The sequence below is a fragment of the Engraulis encrasicolus genome, chromosome 13 (assembly GCF_034702125.1).
Source record: "Engraulis encrasicolus isolate BLACKSEA-1 chromosome 13, IST_EnEncr_1.0, whole genome shotgun sequence".
NCBI classification, from domain to species: domain Eukaryota; kingdom Metazoa; phylum Chordata; class Actinopteri; order Clupeiformes; family Engraulidae; genus Engraulis; species Engraulis encrasicolus.
In genome coordinates, this window is record NC_085869.1 from 8,582,245 (window position 1) to 8,600,520 (window position 18,276).

At 42.4% G+C, this 18,276-nt stretch overlaps 1 protein-coding gene across 1 annotated transcript; it reads left to right on the forward strand.

The window, feature by feature from the left end:
* Positions 1 to 11,334: 11,334 nt before the first annotated feature.
* On the forward strand, positions 11,335 to 12,201 carry LOC134461759 (uncharacterized). Its single transcript, XM_063214626.1, has one exon. The coding sequence runs from the start codon at positions 11,335 to 11,337 to the stop codon at positions 12,199 to 12,201; it is 867 nt and encodes a 288-aa protein (XP_063070696.1).
* The last annotated feature ends 6,075 nt before the right edge of the window (positions 12,202 to 18,276 follow it).

An 18,276-nucleotide genomic window follows, 5' to 3' on the forward strand; every position in this document is an offset into this window, starting at 1 on the left:
AAATTTCTTCAAACTTCTCCCATTGGTGGCTGTTCCCTTGCACGTGTGAGGCGTACATGCTATTTCGTTCTGTGCAGCGAGAACTCTGTGCTGTGGTGTGGAGTAGAGTGTCACAATGACAATGAGAGTTGGAGTTTCCCAGTTGAGCTTTCATATCTCCAAATGGGCCTCAACACTCCCCCTGTCCCTCCAATCCCAACTCCAACACATCATCCCACCCTACTCCACAAAGAGTGCATTACAATATGCAACCTTGCCTCCTCCACTTGTGCTTATCTCCTCGTACCAGGAAGTAATATGTCATGATGACATCACTTGCCTGAAGAAGGTCTAGTACCGAAACGTCGTTATTAAAGAAAGAACAGTGAAATGGTCAGTGTGCTGGAGTTTCTGCTGAGTGCCCCATGGGCCATCTCCGACGCACCTGCCAGCTGAGGTGTGCGAAAAAAGTCGAAGTTTAATGATGACATCACTGACAATAGCATTATATTTCAATATCTTGCAAAAGCTCAATTGTAGAGTCTTTTTCTCATTTGTTATTGGGATGGTGAATGAAAAACAGTCCCTCAAAAGTTGTTGTGGCTAGGCTGACAGTTGGGAAACTCTATCGTTTTCTCCACGGAGGAGGGGCCTGGAGGCGGGACGAGGAGACGAGCACAAGTGGAGGAGGCAAGGTCGCATATTGCAACGCACTCCAAGACTTCATCTCGTAAGACTTGACACCATTTGCATATGAATGGAGACCAGCAGCACCAAAGTGAAATTCCCATTAATATGTTTATTACATTACTATGTACATTCCCAGGAAGGCAGCGAGGGAGGGAGGGCGAGCAGCAGGAGAGAAACAATGGCAAGTAGAGAAGGAATAAAAGGAAAGAGAGAGAGGGAGATAAAAGAGACTGTGAAAGTGTGTGTGTGTGTGTGAGAGAGAGAGAGAGGGGGGGGGAGAGAGAGAGAGAGAGAGAGAGAGAGAGAGAGAGAGAGAGAGAGAGAGAGAGAGAGAGAGAGAGAGAGAGAGAGAGAGAGAGAGAAAGGGAGCAAGTGCCGGGGAGAGAGACAAACTTTCCCAGGTCTGAGCTGCATTATTTTTAGGTAGGTCATGTTGTATTGAATTACATTTGCCCAACAGCAACATTCAGGTGAAACTCAGCTATTGTTGGTAATAGTTTTAGCTTCACTGGGCTGTTGGTAGGTGATTTATTTTGGGGTATGACACAATATATCACAATAGATTACAATTTTTTATCCCTTAGTATCCGCATGGTAGGCTACAGTATGTGTTTAAGTTTTTCATTTGCTTGTGAAAAAAAGACTGAAACTGTGGCTGACTAGCTAGTGACTCAAGAAACCTCTTTTTACAGTGCCCAATGAGCACAAAAATAATCGTGTTAATCAGTGGTGTAGTCTACTTTTTTATGGTGGGTATACTGTATATTTGAATATTTTTGGAAGTGGGTATACTGTATATATTTGTGCTATTCTAAATAATGGATAAATAAATTTAAAGTGGGTATACTGAAATCCCTGACATTTTGAAGTGGGTATACTCTGTATACCTGCGTTCTACATAGACTAGACCACTAGTGTTAATGTCGAGCCCTGGATGTGGGTCATATTGAATCGCATTTGTCCGGCAGTAACAGTAGCTAAGACCCCACCTGGCTATCTGCACAAATCCACTCAGAAGGATGCCTGGGATGTAGTCCAAGAGATTGATTTTAGAACACACTTAGGGCAGGGTTTCCCAAACTGGGGTGTATGCACCCCTGGGGGTGCGCGACCTGCCACAAGGGGGTGCGTGAGTTGAATAGAGAAATGGCGGATATGTGTGTTTTTATACAGCGTTAATGAGCATCAAGTAGTTTTTAATTGTTTGTTGATCATATGCTGGAAGGGTCCATCTGAAATGTAATTTATAACTCATAAACTTCACATGCAACTGATTCTAATGTAATGACGGCAGAGAAAACATCAGGTTTATTGGAAATGAGGATTCCCCAAAATGACTGTATAATATGCGGCTGTGCAACCTTCACTTAGGGGGTGCGCGAACCACATTGAAATTCACAAGGGGGTGCTCAGGGAAAAAAAAGTTTGGGAACCTTTGGCGTAGGGCATTAGAATGCCGCCGTGTTCTGGAGGGCTTTGCCGTGTCTAGTAAATTGCAGTGTCATGTAAATCCACTTCTACTCGTGTCAACCTATATAATCGCATCCTAATACAATCAACAATGCCGGTGTAGGAGCCAAAATGTATGGTGTCTTTTGAGTGTTATGTTTTTGTTTTCCATTGGGTGGCACATGTTCATTACTTTCTGTCAGGTATAAAGGTAGGAACTATATTGTGCTATTGGTCAGGTGTCCTACCCGGAAGGGCAAAGGGTTTTGACCGCTAAGGCAACGCTAGTGGCCTGTGACTACTGTACCTGATGTATTGGACTCTCGTTGGAATAAATGGATCACCTTGATTCAACGTGAAGACCGTTTACAGGCATTTTGCTTTAATTCACAGTAAGTCAACAGTGTAGCTTAGCCACTGACTTTAGGCAACATCTAGCGTGTCAGCCATAGCCATCACCCACGTTTGAGCACCTCAGTAGTTCCGTATTAGAACAGAACTCCTTTAACAGCCGGTGTCACATCATCCTCCTGCAGTGTTACCTTGGACACTCCTATCAGTGTTATTAGACTGGTTTGAGGCGTTAACTTCTAGCCAGGCCGTTCCCTCCCAGTGATGCAACAGCTTCAGCGGTGCCACTAGTCAGGTCAAGAGCAATGCAAGTACTTTCTGAGTTCCCGAAAAAACGGGAACTCCTCCCACTTTGTTGGGAAGCAAACAACCATTTGCAAACCAAGGGAGGGCTTGTCAATCACGCGGTTTGGGAAATGTCAAGTTTTATGCTCTTGGTCAGACCAAGTCTCGAAGAGATTTGAAAGTCGATAAACATGCTAGTTAACTTCTCCTCATATCAACTCATCCTCCTACCACTGAGAACAACTGTCCTACAGTGTTCTTTGGTAGCTGTCCATGGTGCTGACGACAGCTTTGTCGTCCACCAAAGGGAGTGTCTCAGGTGATGGAGGAGCCATTCGAGGTTCGAGCCGCACTCTGCCAGACCCCATCAATGTGTCCTTGAGCAAGATACTCAGTGGTGTAGTCTACGTAGAACGCTATATACGAGTATACCCACTTCTAAATTTCAGGGACTTCAGTATACCCACTTAAAATTGATTGATCCATTACTTTGAATAGCACAAATATATACAGTATACCCACTTCAAAAAAAAGCTCAAATATACAGTATACCCACTATAAAAAGTAGACTTCACCACTGAAGATACTTTACCCCAAGTTGCTCCTGGTGGAAGGAAACTTATTTCTTTGACTACTTTTACTTTCCCCCCAATAGTGCTTCTGCCTGTGAATTTGGGGTGTTGTGTTTGTACTTGTCTTTGAATCTGAATAGACACCTACTGTAAAAGCACCATAAATGATAATGAACACAGGCCATTAAACCCACTATAGTGTGATGACACAGATGCATCTGCACACAGACAACTCTCAACACAACCCCATGTCTCCTGACAGGCGCCCATTAGGGGGGCATATTTGCATGAAAATTACCAGGACACATGGCCGTAACGATCACTGAGGACACCGAGGTCATGTCCTCTGAAATTTTTTCAGAAAGATAAAATGTATATATGATGAAAATCGATATATGATCAACAATGAGAAATTCAGTCTGTATATATACGCCACCCAAATGCCACCCTCAATGCAGTGATTAATGAAAACAAAGCTTAAGAGTTTGACTCAACAGTTTGAAGTATTTTAATATAAATGTACAGCATGCGATACAGCATGCACTATTTGACCTCTGTATTTGAAAATGTCTCGTTACGGCCCTGTCAGCACAGGCATGAGCAGTCGCACTCATCTCAGGCATCCATCATACTGCAAAACAAACGAGTTCCCCCTTTGTCTGGGAAAAGAAGTAGAGCAAGGGAGCGAGCGAAAGAAAAGAGGAAGAAAAAGAAAACAGAGAGAATGACAAAGATGAATAGAAATGAGAGAGAGGGGAAAGAAAGAAAGAAAGAAAGAAAGAAAGAAAGAAAGAAAGAAAGAAAGAAAGAAAGAAAGAAAGAAAGAAAGAAAGAAAGAAAGAAAGAAAGACAGACAGACAGACAGACAGACAGACAGACAGACAGAGAAAGAAAGAAAGAAGGAAAGAAAGAAAGAAAGAAAGAAAGAAAGAAAGAAAGAAAGAAAGAAAGAAAGAAAGAAAGAAAAGAAAAGAAAAGGAAGAAATAAAGAAAAAAAGAAAAGAGGAAAACACACACAGCGCGGGTATAATGCCTTGTCCCACGCTGCCATTAGCGCAGTGAATGGGAGGGAACGGATCAAAATGACTTAATTCTTTCCTCCCCACTAACTTGGTAATTACCAGACAGAATGTGGAGAGCTGAGAGCTGAGGAGGTCTGGAAGCCCCCTGGCTTCTTCTTATTATTATGCTTCTCGTCGTCGTGGTGACGCCTGATTCATGGTGGGCCTGAGCCTGAGGCTAAAACAAAGAGATGGATCTACTACAAGAGCGGACAATCAATGTATACTTCTGGGAAGCAGTAAAAATGGCGCCGCTAGAGAGAAAGCCACTCGAAATACATAGAGATGTATTGGTGAGAGGTTCTTAATTTCCACGTAAAATGCAAAGAAATATCTGAAGCTATCGCTTCAGCTACTGTGGTTTATACCAAATCATGCATTTTTCTGTAGGGAAGTCGGCTAAGTGAATTTAAATTAATTTCAGTTTTGTTTGTATACAGGTCAATGGTAGAGGGCTCAACTGGGACACCTACAGAATGCTTCCCATAAAGCGACCTATTGTCCGCTATTGTTGATCCATCTCTTTGGCTAAAAACTAGCATTATATGAGCACACATCCAGGTCAACAGGTGCTGGGCTGTGGCAGCCGTGAAAAAAAAAGTGAAAGCCCATTGGGAAACTCCAACTCCCATTGTCATTGTGACACAGCACTCCACAGCACACAAGTGAACACTGCACACTGCACACAACGAAATTGCATTTTATGCCTCACCCGTGCAAGGGGGCAGCCCTCAGTGGCGCCCCATGGGGAGCCCTCAGTGGCGCCCCATGGGGAGCAGTGCGGTGGGACGGTACCATGCTCAGGGTACCTCAGTCATGGAGGAGGATGGGGGAGAGCACTGGTTGATTACTCCCCCCACCAACCTGGCGGGTCGGGAGTCGAACCGGCAACCTCTGGGATGCAAGTCTGACGCCCTAACCGCTCACCCATGACTGCCCTCATGTGACCTAATGGTCAGGACAGGCCATCTAAAATCTGGCCATCTGGCATAGCGGGCGTTTCCCAGTGGGCCCTGCTTCCTTGTGGGCCCCTATTTTCAGAAATGTATAGAAATACTACATTTTACCTGGGTCAGGGAGGTGGTGTTTAGATCAGAGGCTGCAGGTTCCAACCACACCCTTACTGCTCCCTACACCCCCGTATATGGTTGGTTCCCTTGAGCAAGGCACCTAACCCCACATTGTTCCAGCAGCTGCAACCAATACTCTGCAAAATAACTGTCCCTTATTTAAGTGTAATGTAAAGTAATGTTATGAAGAAAAATAGTACATCTAACAAAGTTAGAGAGTCTCCGCAGATTGACGAAGACCCTGACCAAGGCTCCACATGATGCTGCCTATGTGGAGCCAGTGTGGAGCCAGTGTGGAGTCAGGTTGCAGGTACCAGGATGCTAGGATGCAGGGTTACAAGGCCACAATGGTGCAAGGATGAAATGTTATAAGGATACAAGGCCACAGTGATGTAAGGGTATAAGTGTAGTATAAAATGATACGGAAGTGTACAAAAACAGGAACAAGGATGGAATGGTACAAATATGCAATTGCACAAGGATGCAAAGACACATGAATGGTAGAGGGATGTGTTGTCAATATGTCATTTGCATGTCACATGTTTTACAGTATAGGCTACATGGTATGATCATTAGAACATGTATGGAGGTTAGGGTGGGGGTAATGTGCATACAGTAGAATGTGTAGATGATGGGCAGAGGTAATTTGGTGTGTGTGTGTGTGTGCGTGTGTGTGTGTGTGTGTGTGTGTGTCTGGCAGTTGTGTGTGTTGGTGTGACTGATGATGGGCTGTGTACCAAGATAGTGCTGCAGTTATCACCTGCCATTAGAGATGTGATACACAGCAGGCAGACGTGAGGTGGGTATGGGGATGGGGTGGTGAATCCCAATGCCAAATAAGAGGAGTGCTAACGCAGTAACGTAGCATTGCTGTGTTTGTTGCCAATGCAATTATCCATTGGCAGCAGCCTTAATTGCTAACTGGCTTGCAATTATTGTGTTTGGATGGAAAACACAACACAGAGCTCTTGGGTGCAGCCAACTAGCTGTCTTGGAAAATAGAGTTCGGGCTATTATACTGCCCTACAATATCAGAACGCAGTATCTTGAAAATGGTCGAAAATGGGTTTAGACCGGAAATTGGCTTTAAAATACCTTCTTTTTCTTGTGTTAAATTTTTTTGGCCCAACTTGGTCCCGTTTCGGAAAAAAACGCAAAAAACTGATTATACTGCGCTTTTTGGTTTTAGGAGGCTACGTGTTACTAGCCAAGAACGCAGTATAATGCGAATTATACTGCACTTCTCCATTGACACCGTGGTTTTGGTGTAGACAGTAATACCACAACAGAACGCAGTATAATGATTTTTCAGCTAAAAAGTAATGAGAATGTTGTTTTTTTTGCTTTTTTCTTGCGTGCATAAATTTTCACCATAAAAAAGTATTATATGGAAGTGTCATCACCACTTTACCTCCAACACAGTCGCGTGGACAGAAAGGAAACTTTAAAGCCTTTTTTCTCAGTTTGGCATTTTGAATTATACTGCGTTCTGAAATTGTAGGGCAGTATACACATACACATTAGAGCACTTGCCAGGTAATAGAGTCTCTCCTAATAGATGCATTACAGCATTCGGCAGATGCCAGCCTTGCTTGGCAGACTAAGATTGAGACGGTGACAGACTGTTAAAATATCATTTAGTGTTTTGGTGCAAATATGAATACTGATGCATGCATTGTGGTCTATTGGTGTTGGTGTATTATTACAAATAGTCATCATTTGTATTCCTGTCGTTAAATACCCACGCGTTAAATACCCATGCATGAAGATGTTCAAAAAGGTCCAATATGATTCAAGGTGTGCTCGAGGTATAATAGAATCTTCTATTCCCCCCCTCTAAATAGGCTATGGATTGGTGATGTCTGGTTATTGAAGTATAATAGCATCTTCTTGTAAATGTCCTCTAAATAGGCTATGGATTGGTGATGTCTGGTTATGGACGCACCTTGAAAACAATCACAAACAGGAGCCGTGAATTTATCAGAAATGATCCTGCTGATCGACTGCTGCTTTCGTGTCCTGGGTTCACAAAAGCCCGTCCCGATTAACCATTCTACCCCCTTTAGATTGTGGGCAAGTCTAATGCTGGACCTCAAATGGTGCATTTGTGCACTTCAGTGTTTCAGTGCGCATGGCGTATTAGTTATGCACTGAAATGTAGTGCACACGCCTGAAGTGCACAAGTGCGCCATGTCAACAAGAGGACAATCGTCTCACTGGGAAATTCCCTGTCTGCCAGACCTGCCCTGTGCAGGTCTCCAAAGCATGGCTTTAATAGCATCACTCACAGGGTCTCTGCTGAAGAGAAGTCTTGGGCCAAACAAGGCAATAGTAGTAAATAGTAAATTATTAATAGACTTCAAAGGGCTCGACTGACTGTGCTGGTGCCTATAAGAGTTTTCTTGACGCCCTAGGAGACACCCCTGAGTTTTCTTGACCCCCAGGTGGCAGCCCTGATCACACAGCTTTGCTGCAGCCTTCCCTTTTGACCCTTTACTGTAACTCATTTTTGTTATTTTTTAACATAGAAGAAGAAAAGTAAACAGCCTCATGTAACAAAATATTACATTGCCCACCGACCACCCAACCCGCCTGACCAACATGTTTTTATTTACCTACACATTAGGGTATTTTAGAAAATATCCATATTAAAGGGACAGTTTGGTCAATTTCAACATGCAGTTGTAATGCTCATACTACCATGGACTTGTCAGTGCCTGAGATTTTTTTTTCTTCTTCTTCAACCGTTTCCGAGATCCAGGTCATTGTAATGGGGGCAGCTCTTTGTTTACATTTCAAAAAAACATTTTTATTTATTCCCCAAAACATCCAAAAGGTTATAAAACATCAGCAGACAACTAGCAAACAGCAGTACCTTTTGGGAAAATATTTGGAGTTGGCCTATGTTTCATTTTTTTAAAATGTAAGCAAACGCTGCCCCCATTAGAATTGCTCATATCTCAGAAAGGGCTGAGCCGAAAAATGTGGCATCACCAGGTACTGACAAGTCAAGGGTAGCGTGAGCAATACAACTGCATGTTGAAATTGACCAAACTGTCCCTTTAACCCTATAAGGTGCCCTGTGTAGGGTGGTGGCCAGAGTAGGTAATGCCACTATGCTGAGCCTATGCTGAGCCACGATGCGAAACCAGAGAGACTGGATAAGATAATACTCTATTTGGCCTATTGCCAAAATTGATCTTTGCATGACGATTTACTAAATAATAAACTATACATATAGTGTGACCAACGTATAGTAAGGAATGGCAGCAAAAAATGTCTATATCTGGAAATTCAAAATGGTGGTCCATGGAGAAGATCCCCCTTTTCATGTATGAAAAGTGACATTTTTTTCATGCAAAAGGTAACATTTCTCAATGGGGAGCATGAATTCTGGAAATAAACTACTAAAAATATTTCACAATGCACCTTTTTATGTCCAGGAGCAACATCTGTGCAACACTACCTTTAAGACTGGCTGGAGCATTGACCTTCAGCAGTGTTATTTCAACCCTATAAATGGGTTAAAAACCAAATCAAAATAAAGGGGAGGGATAAAAGACCACTAATATAAACGGATAACTCACTGTGGCCTTCCTGATACACGTGTCCCTGGGCGGTTTGGCTGCGCGCCAAATAATAGCGTTGCTCACCTCGCCTCGCTCAGCCTCAGCCACAGCCAAGGGCTCCAGTGGGACTCCCCCAGCTGCAGAATTCACAAACTTATCATCACTGCCCTTTCCAGAGAGGTGGAGAGCTTGGCCACATTTAATGTGTTTTAGCTGACGAAATAACAGTGTTTATCAGACAGACAGGGTCGTTTCAAAGCATTTGGGGTCCCTCTGGGAAAAGGACTTGGTGGCACACGTACGCCTCCATGATTATGTACATTGTCACTTATCCAAGTCCTGTGCATTTCTTCCCTTCAAACTATTGTGGAGAGGGCCCCTGAAAAGAGATTTCAATAGCAGTATCATTGCAGTTTTTTAATCAATGAACTTAGGAAGTTGCTGCTACATTCCCAACATTGCTGTCATTTGAATACAAGGCTACATAATCTGTCCTTACCAGGGGGTCCCCTTTCAGCTGCAGGCCCTAGGCAATGGCATAGTTCGCTTGCCTGATTGTGTCAGCCCTGCAGACAAACAGTCTATTCAGGAGCAAAAAAAGGGAAGGTTTTACATTTTCCTTGACATGATTTTCCAAGTCTAATTTTGTTAGAAATTGTTAGATGTTAGAAAATGTTAGAAAAGAAGAAAAGTAGTCTACGTAGAACGTACGTATACCCACCTCGAAATTTCAGTGATTTCAGTATACCCACTTAAAATTGATTGATCCATTATTTTGAATGGCACAAATATATACAGTATACCCACTTCAAAAAATGTTACAATATACAGTATACCCACCATAAAAAAGTAGACTACACCGCTGAGGAGAGGTGAAATGAGGACATGAACCTCACTAGTCTCACCTGATGGGTAACAGGTTTGTGCTTTCCCACAACACTGATAGCCTAACAGCGATATCAAGGGAAAGGCGTACAGTATCTGATCAGCGTCCCTGAACTCAAGTTCACGCCAAAAACTTTTTACGTAATTCTCAACGAATTTAAAGAGGACGATCGCACACTCAAAGTCATTATTACTCGTACACGTCGTACACATACTTCTACTCTCTGTATTACTGCTGCGTTCACCACCACTGCCAGTTACAGACCACTTTAAGGTAAGAAAGCCAGGAAACTTGTGAAGTGAATTTCAGGTTCCACTGAGAAATGATAATGCTTAAACTTTAACTAACTGTAACTTTTACGTATAATTTGAGCCGTTTAAGTCTTGTATACATTGTCAGGAGATTTCTTATGCACACTATAAGTAGCACATTCTAACGAGCACAGCACACTACGCCTATTCACACGTTCTCCACTGAAACACACACAAACACTGCACAGATCACAGGCAACACATACACCAGTTACACGTTCTGTCCAACGTATGGTGCACTATGTGTTTATGTTATTAATAATAAATTCTGCCGCTAAATGAAAGAATACTTAGCTGTGCCCACACTATACCCATCCTGTGACCCCAACCAGTCAATAAAAAAATGAGTTGATTTTATTTTTTGCACCTTTCGTTAACATTATATCAATTGAGGAAAACAGAGACATTTTGCCCAGACCAAACTCACCCCTATCTCGTCCCATGAAGTTGCCTAACATGTAGAAAAAACAAACAAAGAAGAAACTAAATGTATCAACACACACACACACACAAGGACTGTTAAATTGGTGTGTATTTAATTGTATTTTTGTTTAATTGTATGATGTCATGTTACAGAAAAGGGAAATGGATCGCACTCAATTTTTCTTCTTTCTTGTTGTTTTCTTTTTATTTTAACATAGCACAAGAAAGAAGAAAAATTGAGTGCGATCCATTTCCTACTACTAGATTACTTCAGAGACGCACCAACAAGATGGAAGACGCTGTGTGTGGAAGATAACCATGTTACCGAACAGGGGAAACTATTTTTGTGGAAAAATATATCAATAATAACGTATCATGTTACTTTGACTTTTTTCATCATCATTATAAAGAATTCATTTTTATTCATTCATTTTTTCCCTCACAGCAAAAAAACAAACCAAAACATGAGGGCTGCCATCTCACTGCTTTTGCTGCTGTTCTCCATATGTGGAGCTCAGACTCAGAGCACCCAGACGGAAGTCCAGACAGAGAGCCAGGACACTGGGGCTGCTGATGCTGAAGTCTCTACCCAGCTGGACATCTATGCTGAGCTGAAGGAACTCAGAGACATGGTGGTGGAGCAAAGAACCATTCTGAGCTGCAGATCACCAAATCACGACTGAACAACATGGAGGGTGACAACAATGAGCAAGACAAAAAGCTGATTGTGATGGCAGAAAGTCTGGTGGCCAGTGAGACGAGGGTGGAGGCTCTGGAGAGGGTGACTGCAGCACAGGAGGCAGAGTTGGCTGTTTTAAACACCAGGCTGGCTGCCAGTGAAGCTGAAGTGATGAATCTGAGAAAGGAAACGGCAGCACAGTCAGCTGATCTGATGTCAGTTCCTGAGAGAGTGGCAGCTACTGAGACTGACGTGCAGCATTTGAAGGAAGACACTGCAGCACACCGCACAGACCTGACCACCATGAAGACTGATGTGATGAACCTGATCAAGAGTAATGATGCCACTGCAACCGAAGTAGAGGAACTGAAGATGGACAGTGCTGCACATGAGGCAGAGCTGGCAGCAGTGAAGACCACACTGGCGGCCACTGCGACTGAAGTGGATAATCTGACAATGAACACAACACCCAAGGTGGCATTCTCAGCAGGACTGACAAACTCAGGACACATACAGGCTGGAGACACTGACTTGAACTTGGTGTTCAGTAGAATCATCACCAATGTCGGCAAGGCCTACAGCAAGGAGTCAGGCTTCTTCACTGCTCCAGTCAACGGGGTCTACTACTTCAGATTCACTGTCCTGGATGTACTATCCTCACGCTCCATGTCTATTAGAATGTTTAAGAATGGACAAGGAATCATGTGGTTGAATGGGTATAACGCTGATGGGCAGAACGCCTATCTGTCCAGTGGTCTGACTCTGCAGCTAGAGGTAGGAGATGTGGTTAACCTGGGAATCCGACCAGGCCACAGGCTCTATGATAGTAGTAATAGTCACTCCACCTTCAGTGGCTTCCTACTCTTCCCTCTCTAAATGGAAGAACATCACCATGATTACTTGTCATTTATTTTTGTTTGACATGTTATTGTGAAACGATGTAATGATGTAAATCATGGACATGAAATAATAAAACCCACTTTAACAGCAACCTTGTTGATCATTAAACACGTTTGAAATGGATGCACGGCAAAGTGTATGATTTCCAATAACCATGTAACAGGACTTACGCGAGGGATGAAAATTAACCAGTAACGGAGGGAACAAAATTGTGTTTCACCAAACTCCACACTTCCAGCCACACCCATCCACATGAAATGGTATGAACAATACGGGATTAAAGATGCTGAAGGCCATGTTTAGTTGAATTTATTGTCACTTTAACTGAGGGAAAATACTACCAAACACAAAGCAAATTAATTCAATGGAATCCACATCTCAAAACCGGTTGTCCCATTTGTTGAAATTTAGAATACAGTCCCAGGAAAAAGTTTGTACACCCTTTGAAATTTCTTACATTTCTGTCAAAATTGGTCATAAAGCATGGTCTGATCTTCCCGGAAATCACAAGAAGGAACAACCAGAGTCTGCTTTAACTAATTCAACCCAAACATTTACAAGTTTACATATTTTCATTGGCCATAAGATGTAAACATTCACAGGACAGCAAGGCATAAGTAAGTACACCCTTGCATTCAATAGGTTTTAACCCTAAGTTTGTCGCTATAACTTCAACCAGATGTTTCCTGTAGTTGTAGATTAGATTAACAAAACAATCTGGATGTATCTTGACTCCCTCTTCTTTAGAAAACTGCCCTTCTTCAGCAAGGTTTCTGGGATATCTGGAGTGAATAGCTTTCTTGACTTCATGCCATATCATCTCAAATGTTTTTTGTCAGAGCTTTGACTGGGCTATTCCAGAATGTGTATTTCATTGTTATGAAGCAATTCTAAAGTCAATTGCCTCTAAAATATGGGTTGTTGTCCCATTTCAGCACCCATCCTCTTGTGTGCCTCAACTGTGTGACAGACTACCTCACATTTTTTCTGTAAAATATCTCAATAAACTTCTGAGTTCATTGTTCCACTGATAATAGCAAACTGACAAGGGCCTGAGGCAGCAAGGTAGCCGCATATAATGATGCTCCCGCCACCATACTCAAAGGTGGAGATTATGTTTTGGTGAAGGTGTGGTTCTCCAGTTCTCCTCCAAACATGATACTATGTGCTCCCCTGAAAAATTCAACTTTGGTTTCAACATTGGTCTACAGAATATTTAGCAGTAATTTTATGAAGCATATAAATGCTTTTTCGCAAACCTCAAAGGTGCAGCAATATTTTTTTTGGACAGAAACCCCATTAATTTTAGATTGGCAGAATTAACCCCATTTTAGTTATTCTTGGTTACATGTCCACTTCTGAGTATGGTGGCGGGAGCATCTTTATATGCGGCTACCTTGCTGCCTCAGGCCTTTGAAAGTTTGCTATTATCAGTGGAGCAATGAACTCAAGTTTATTGTGATATTTTACAGAAAAAAACGTGAGGAAGTCTGTCACACAGTTGAAGCACATAAGAGGATGGGTGCTGAAATGTGACAACAACCCATACTTTAGAAGCAAATCGACATTAGAATGGCTTCATAACAATGAAATACACATTCTGGAATAGTCCAGTCAAAGCCCTGACTAAAAACAATTGAGATTATATGGCATGAAGTCAAGAAAGCTATGCACTCCAGACATCCCACAAACCTTGCTGACGAGAGGCAGTTCTCTAAAGAAGAGGGAGACAAGATACATCCAGATTGTTTTGTTAATTTCAGATCTGCAACTACTGGACAAGTCTGGTTGAGGATATTGCAACTAACTGAGGGTTAAAACGTATTTAATGCAAGGGTGTACTTACTTATGCCTTGCTGTCCTGTGAATGTTATAGCCTTATGGCCAATAAAAATATGATAACATGTAAATGTTTGTGTGGAATTAGTTAAAGCAGACTCTGATTGTTCCTTCTTGAGATTTCCGGGAAGATCAGACCATGTTTTATGATCAATTTTGACTGAAATGTAAGAAATTTCAAAGGGTGTACAAACTTTTTCCTGGGACTGTATATAATATAATATCCCTCCCCTGCACAAGGTTTCCCTCAGTTTTTAAAGCCTCATACCCAGTGTGTGTCTCTTTAAATGATCAAAACCAATCAGAAGGTTAGAAAAGACATAAAAGAACAATTCAGAGTGGTTTGGGTGTCACTCCATTTCTCAAAGTCTAGTATGCACCCTACCAAGTGTATCAGTCTTCGTTATCACGACCAGTGATTTGTGAACTCTGCGGAATATCCAATCACTGGACGTGACTAATTAGGCTGACACACTTCCAAGGCTCATACACTTGACATAGCCAGTATGTTGTAGCATTTGAAGGCGGGACTTACTCTCTTGGCAGACAGTTACTGGGGCACTTGGGGCATGTCACCACATGCATTTCATTCTGTAAATATATAAACTATTGTCTTGAAGTACTTTAAAATTTGGAAATATCTTATGTAAACATTTTCACACAAAAAACGAATGTAAGAATGTTCTATGAATGAGCGCATCAGGTTCTGCATGTTAGAGAAATTCCATCTGAAGTGAGGTAGGCCAACAGTAATGAGGACAGCAATGTCAGTGATGGACATCTAAATGTAGAAGGGAGGGAGTAATAGTAGAAGAGGGGAAATAGGGGATAAACTACTGATTATTATTCCTCTAAATCTACGGGCGAGAACTGCCATGTCCAGCTTCAAACTCAGACCGCCTGGGTACTACAATAGTACTGGGTACTCTGACCTACACCAAAGAATCAGATTTATCGATAAAGTCAAAGCACACTAACTGTTGTCTCTAGTCTATCTATTATAGTCTCTCTCTGAAGGATGCTAGTCAACTCTGCCTTCGTGCTTGGGAAGCACACCTTTGTGCTTCACACACTCAAGGTGTTCCCCACGCAACTCCCACCATACTTTATTTATTCTAAGCTTCACCCATTACTGGGATCATGAGTCCTAGATATAAGGCCTATCCTTGTGGTCACTTGCATGGAATAATGGCTAACATACAGTGGTGGTGTCTCCAATGGCCTATCTAAAAGCAATCCCACTTCTGACACCAGCAAAATGGGAAGACAATTACTTATCCAGCTTCAAACACAGGCCCTTGAGGTGCCAAATGTGCAATATGAACACCACACCAAACAGCCAGTCTCATTGACATGACATTTAGAGCACATCCACAAACCTAGTGACGATCATTCCATCACTGTGCACCTCTGTTTTACGTGAGGTAATCAGGCAAAACCAAAATATGTGCAGTAGAGGGATATAATGTGACATAATATAATATAGTATAATATAATATAATATAATACAATATAATATGCGTAATATAAGTAAGGGTTAACGTTCGGCGAGAAGGTCGCTACCGTGGAATAGCAGCACGACAGAGAGAATCTTTAGACCCCGACGCGGAGCGGAGGGGTCTTGTTCTCTCTGAAGTGCTGCTATTCCACAAAGCGACCGACTCGCCGAAAGTTAACCCGCTTATTATATGGATATACTTAAATGACTCACACATGGCGGGGACATTTCTTTAGGCCCATTTAATGTTAAGATTGTTGCTGCGCAAAACAAAACAGTGCCGTTGTGGAACACCGCTAGGCAACAGCTAGGTAGCCAGGACAACAGGTGTTGTCTATCACAGCAGCTGATTAGAGTCTTGTTGAAAAGTCTTGTTGCCATTGACAGCGGTCTGTTATAGACCAACCCGTCCGTTATCGAAAAATAACAGACGTGCGAACGTTGGGGAGCCCCGTTGAAATGAATGGAGCATTCGACCGATGACGTCACAACCATATAATAATATAATATAACACACACACGCATGCATGCGCACGCACGCACGCACACACACACACACACACACACACACACACACACACACACACACTAAATAAACCACGTAAAAAAGCACAATAAACCACAAGACAGGCTGACATTGTCTGCATTACGATTCATACTTCATCTTCCCTCTTTTACTGTTTGTAACTATATGGTCATACAAGGAGTGCATTCCAATATGCGACCTTGCATCCTCCACTTGTGCTTGTGGCCTCATACCAGGAAGTAGTACGTTGTGATGACATCACTGACAACAGCATTTGAATATCTCACAAAAACTAAATCATAAAGTCATTCTCTTATTTGCAAACTCTATGGTGAATGATAGTCCCCCAAAATTGTTGTGGCTTGGCTGACAGCAGGGAAGCTTGATTGTTTTCTCCACAGAGGTGGGGCAGCAAAACGTATGGCCACAAGCACAGGTGGAGGACGCAAGGTTGAATATTGGAATGCACCCAATGAGTTCAAACATGCACAGGGTGAAGTGAGGACATGAAGCCACACCAGTCTACTTGATGTAATCAGTAACAGGGTTTTTGCTTTCACACATACAACACAGTTACTGCACAGGAGGACTGTAAATGAATGTGACATGTCACGGAAAACACATAGAGTGGTACAGTGTATTTAACTCATTGGCTGCCAGCCATTTTCATAAAAGAGTACCTCGGAGTGCCAGAGATTTTTCAGCATTTTGGGCGTTTTTTGGAGGCTCACAGAAAATTGAGTTCTGTGTCTATGTCAACGCCATACCTATCAAAACACAGATTAGACGCTCATCTGTCAGCAGAAAAAAACGGTGTCTCTCTACCCCTTTCCGTTCTTTCATAATCATCTGTTGAAATTAAGTGGAATTCGCCAAAATGCTGCTTTCTAGCCAAAAAGCTGAGAAAACGCCATTTGAAGTAGAACTATAACTGCAAACGTTTTTGCCCATAATGGCATCGTCCTAACAACTCCAAACCTATCAGATGCTATTACAGAGTCTTCTGTCATCTGTAGCCTGAACAAAAGATCGTTTGTATGACCTTTTCAACCTAATATACTGAAATATAACGGGGGTGGACTCGAAAACAAGGGTGTTTTGGTTTAGTTGCTGGCGCGCAGAATGGATCATGACAGCAGGTGCCCATAACTCCGGGAACTCCCTCCCTCTCCCTCCCCCTCTGATTGTGCGCTCTGTACCCTCGTTGGAGAACGAATAACAGCTGGTTTATTTCCTCCAGAAATAGTACCGTGTTGTGTCTTGTGGGGGAGGGAGGCAGGTAGGCAGGCAGCTCCGCTTAGCGTAGCTTACTGCAGCTTCTTTGGCAGAGTGGACAATTTGCAGATTGATGATTACTGTAATCATGGTTCTGCTATAGTGATCTTGTCATATATTGTTCAATGAATTTTCTTTTGATAAAGTACTGATCACATATCCAACATTTCACAAGCCGATTGGAGTGGTGAAGGCTAGCTGGTCTGAGGCTAAGTGCAATGCTTTCTCATATGAGCTGAATCTGACCAGTCATTACTCTGTTCCAAGAATCTGCAACCCCCCTGTCTTTTTTGATGATACAGTAAGCTGATCATACTATACAGATCCATAAAAAATAACTAGAATGAGTAAAAATAGTTGACTTACCAAGGCTCCTGTATTTAGGCTTAGTTGTAAGTTGTTAGCGATTTCGTGCTAGCTAGCTAGCTAGCGTAGCAAAATTTATAGCCAAGCATTCCCAACATCACCACTAGTCCTGTGCATTCTCCTGTTAGATGATATTTTGTAAGCATCATCCTGATGTTGTGTAGGCTGATCACATTATCCAAAATGAAAGGTTGCCACACAGATCATCTCATGGTGTATTTTGGGCAAGCTAGCTGCAATGCCTTCTAGCTAGATAGCAACTGGGGGTTGTATTTTGGTCATGAGAGGAAGGGTTTTTTTTGGTCAGGCTCTGACACTAAAATCAGTAGCCTACCTGTGTTAAAATCAGAGGACAAGAAAGTAGACTACTGTCACAGGTGCTTTACTTTCAAAAATGATTTTGCTATGCTACTTTTGAGATTATAATAGTAAAAAAGGGGTGTTTTTGTCTTGACATTTCCTCCTGGTCTGAACTAAAGCCATGCCTGACTGTGTTCCTAAGGAGGACACTTCTGCCACCTACAGGAACAGTTAGAAAATGCCTAGA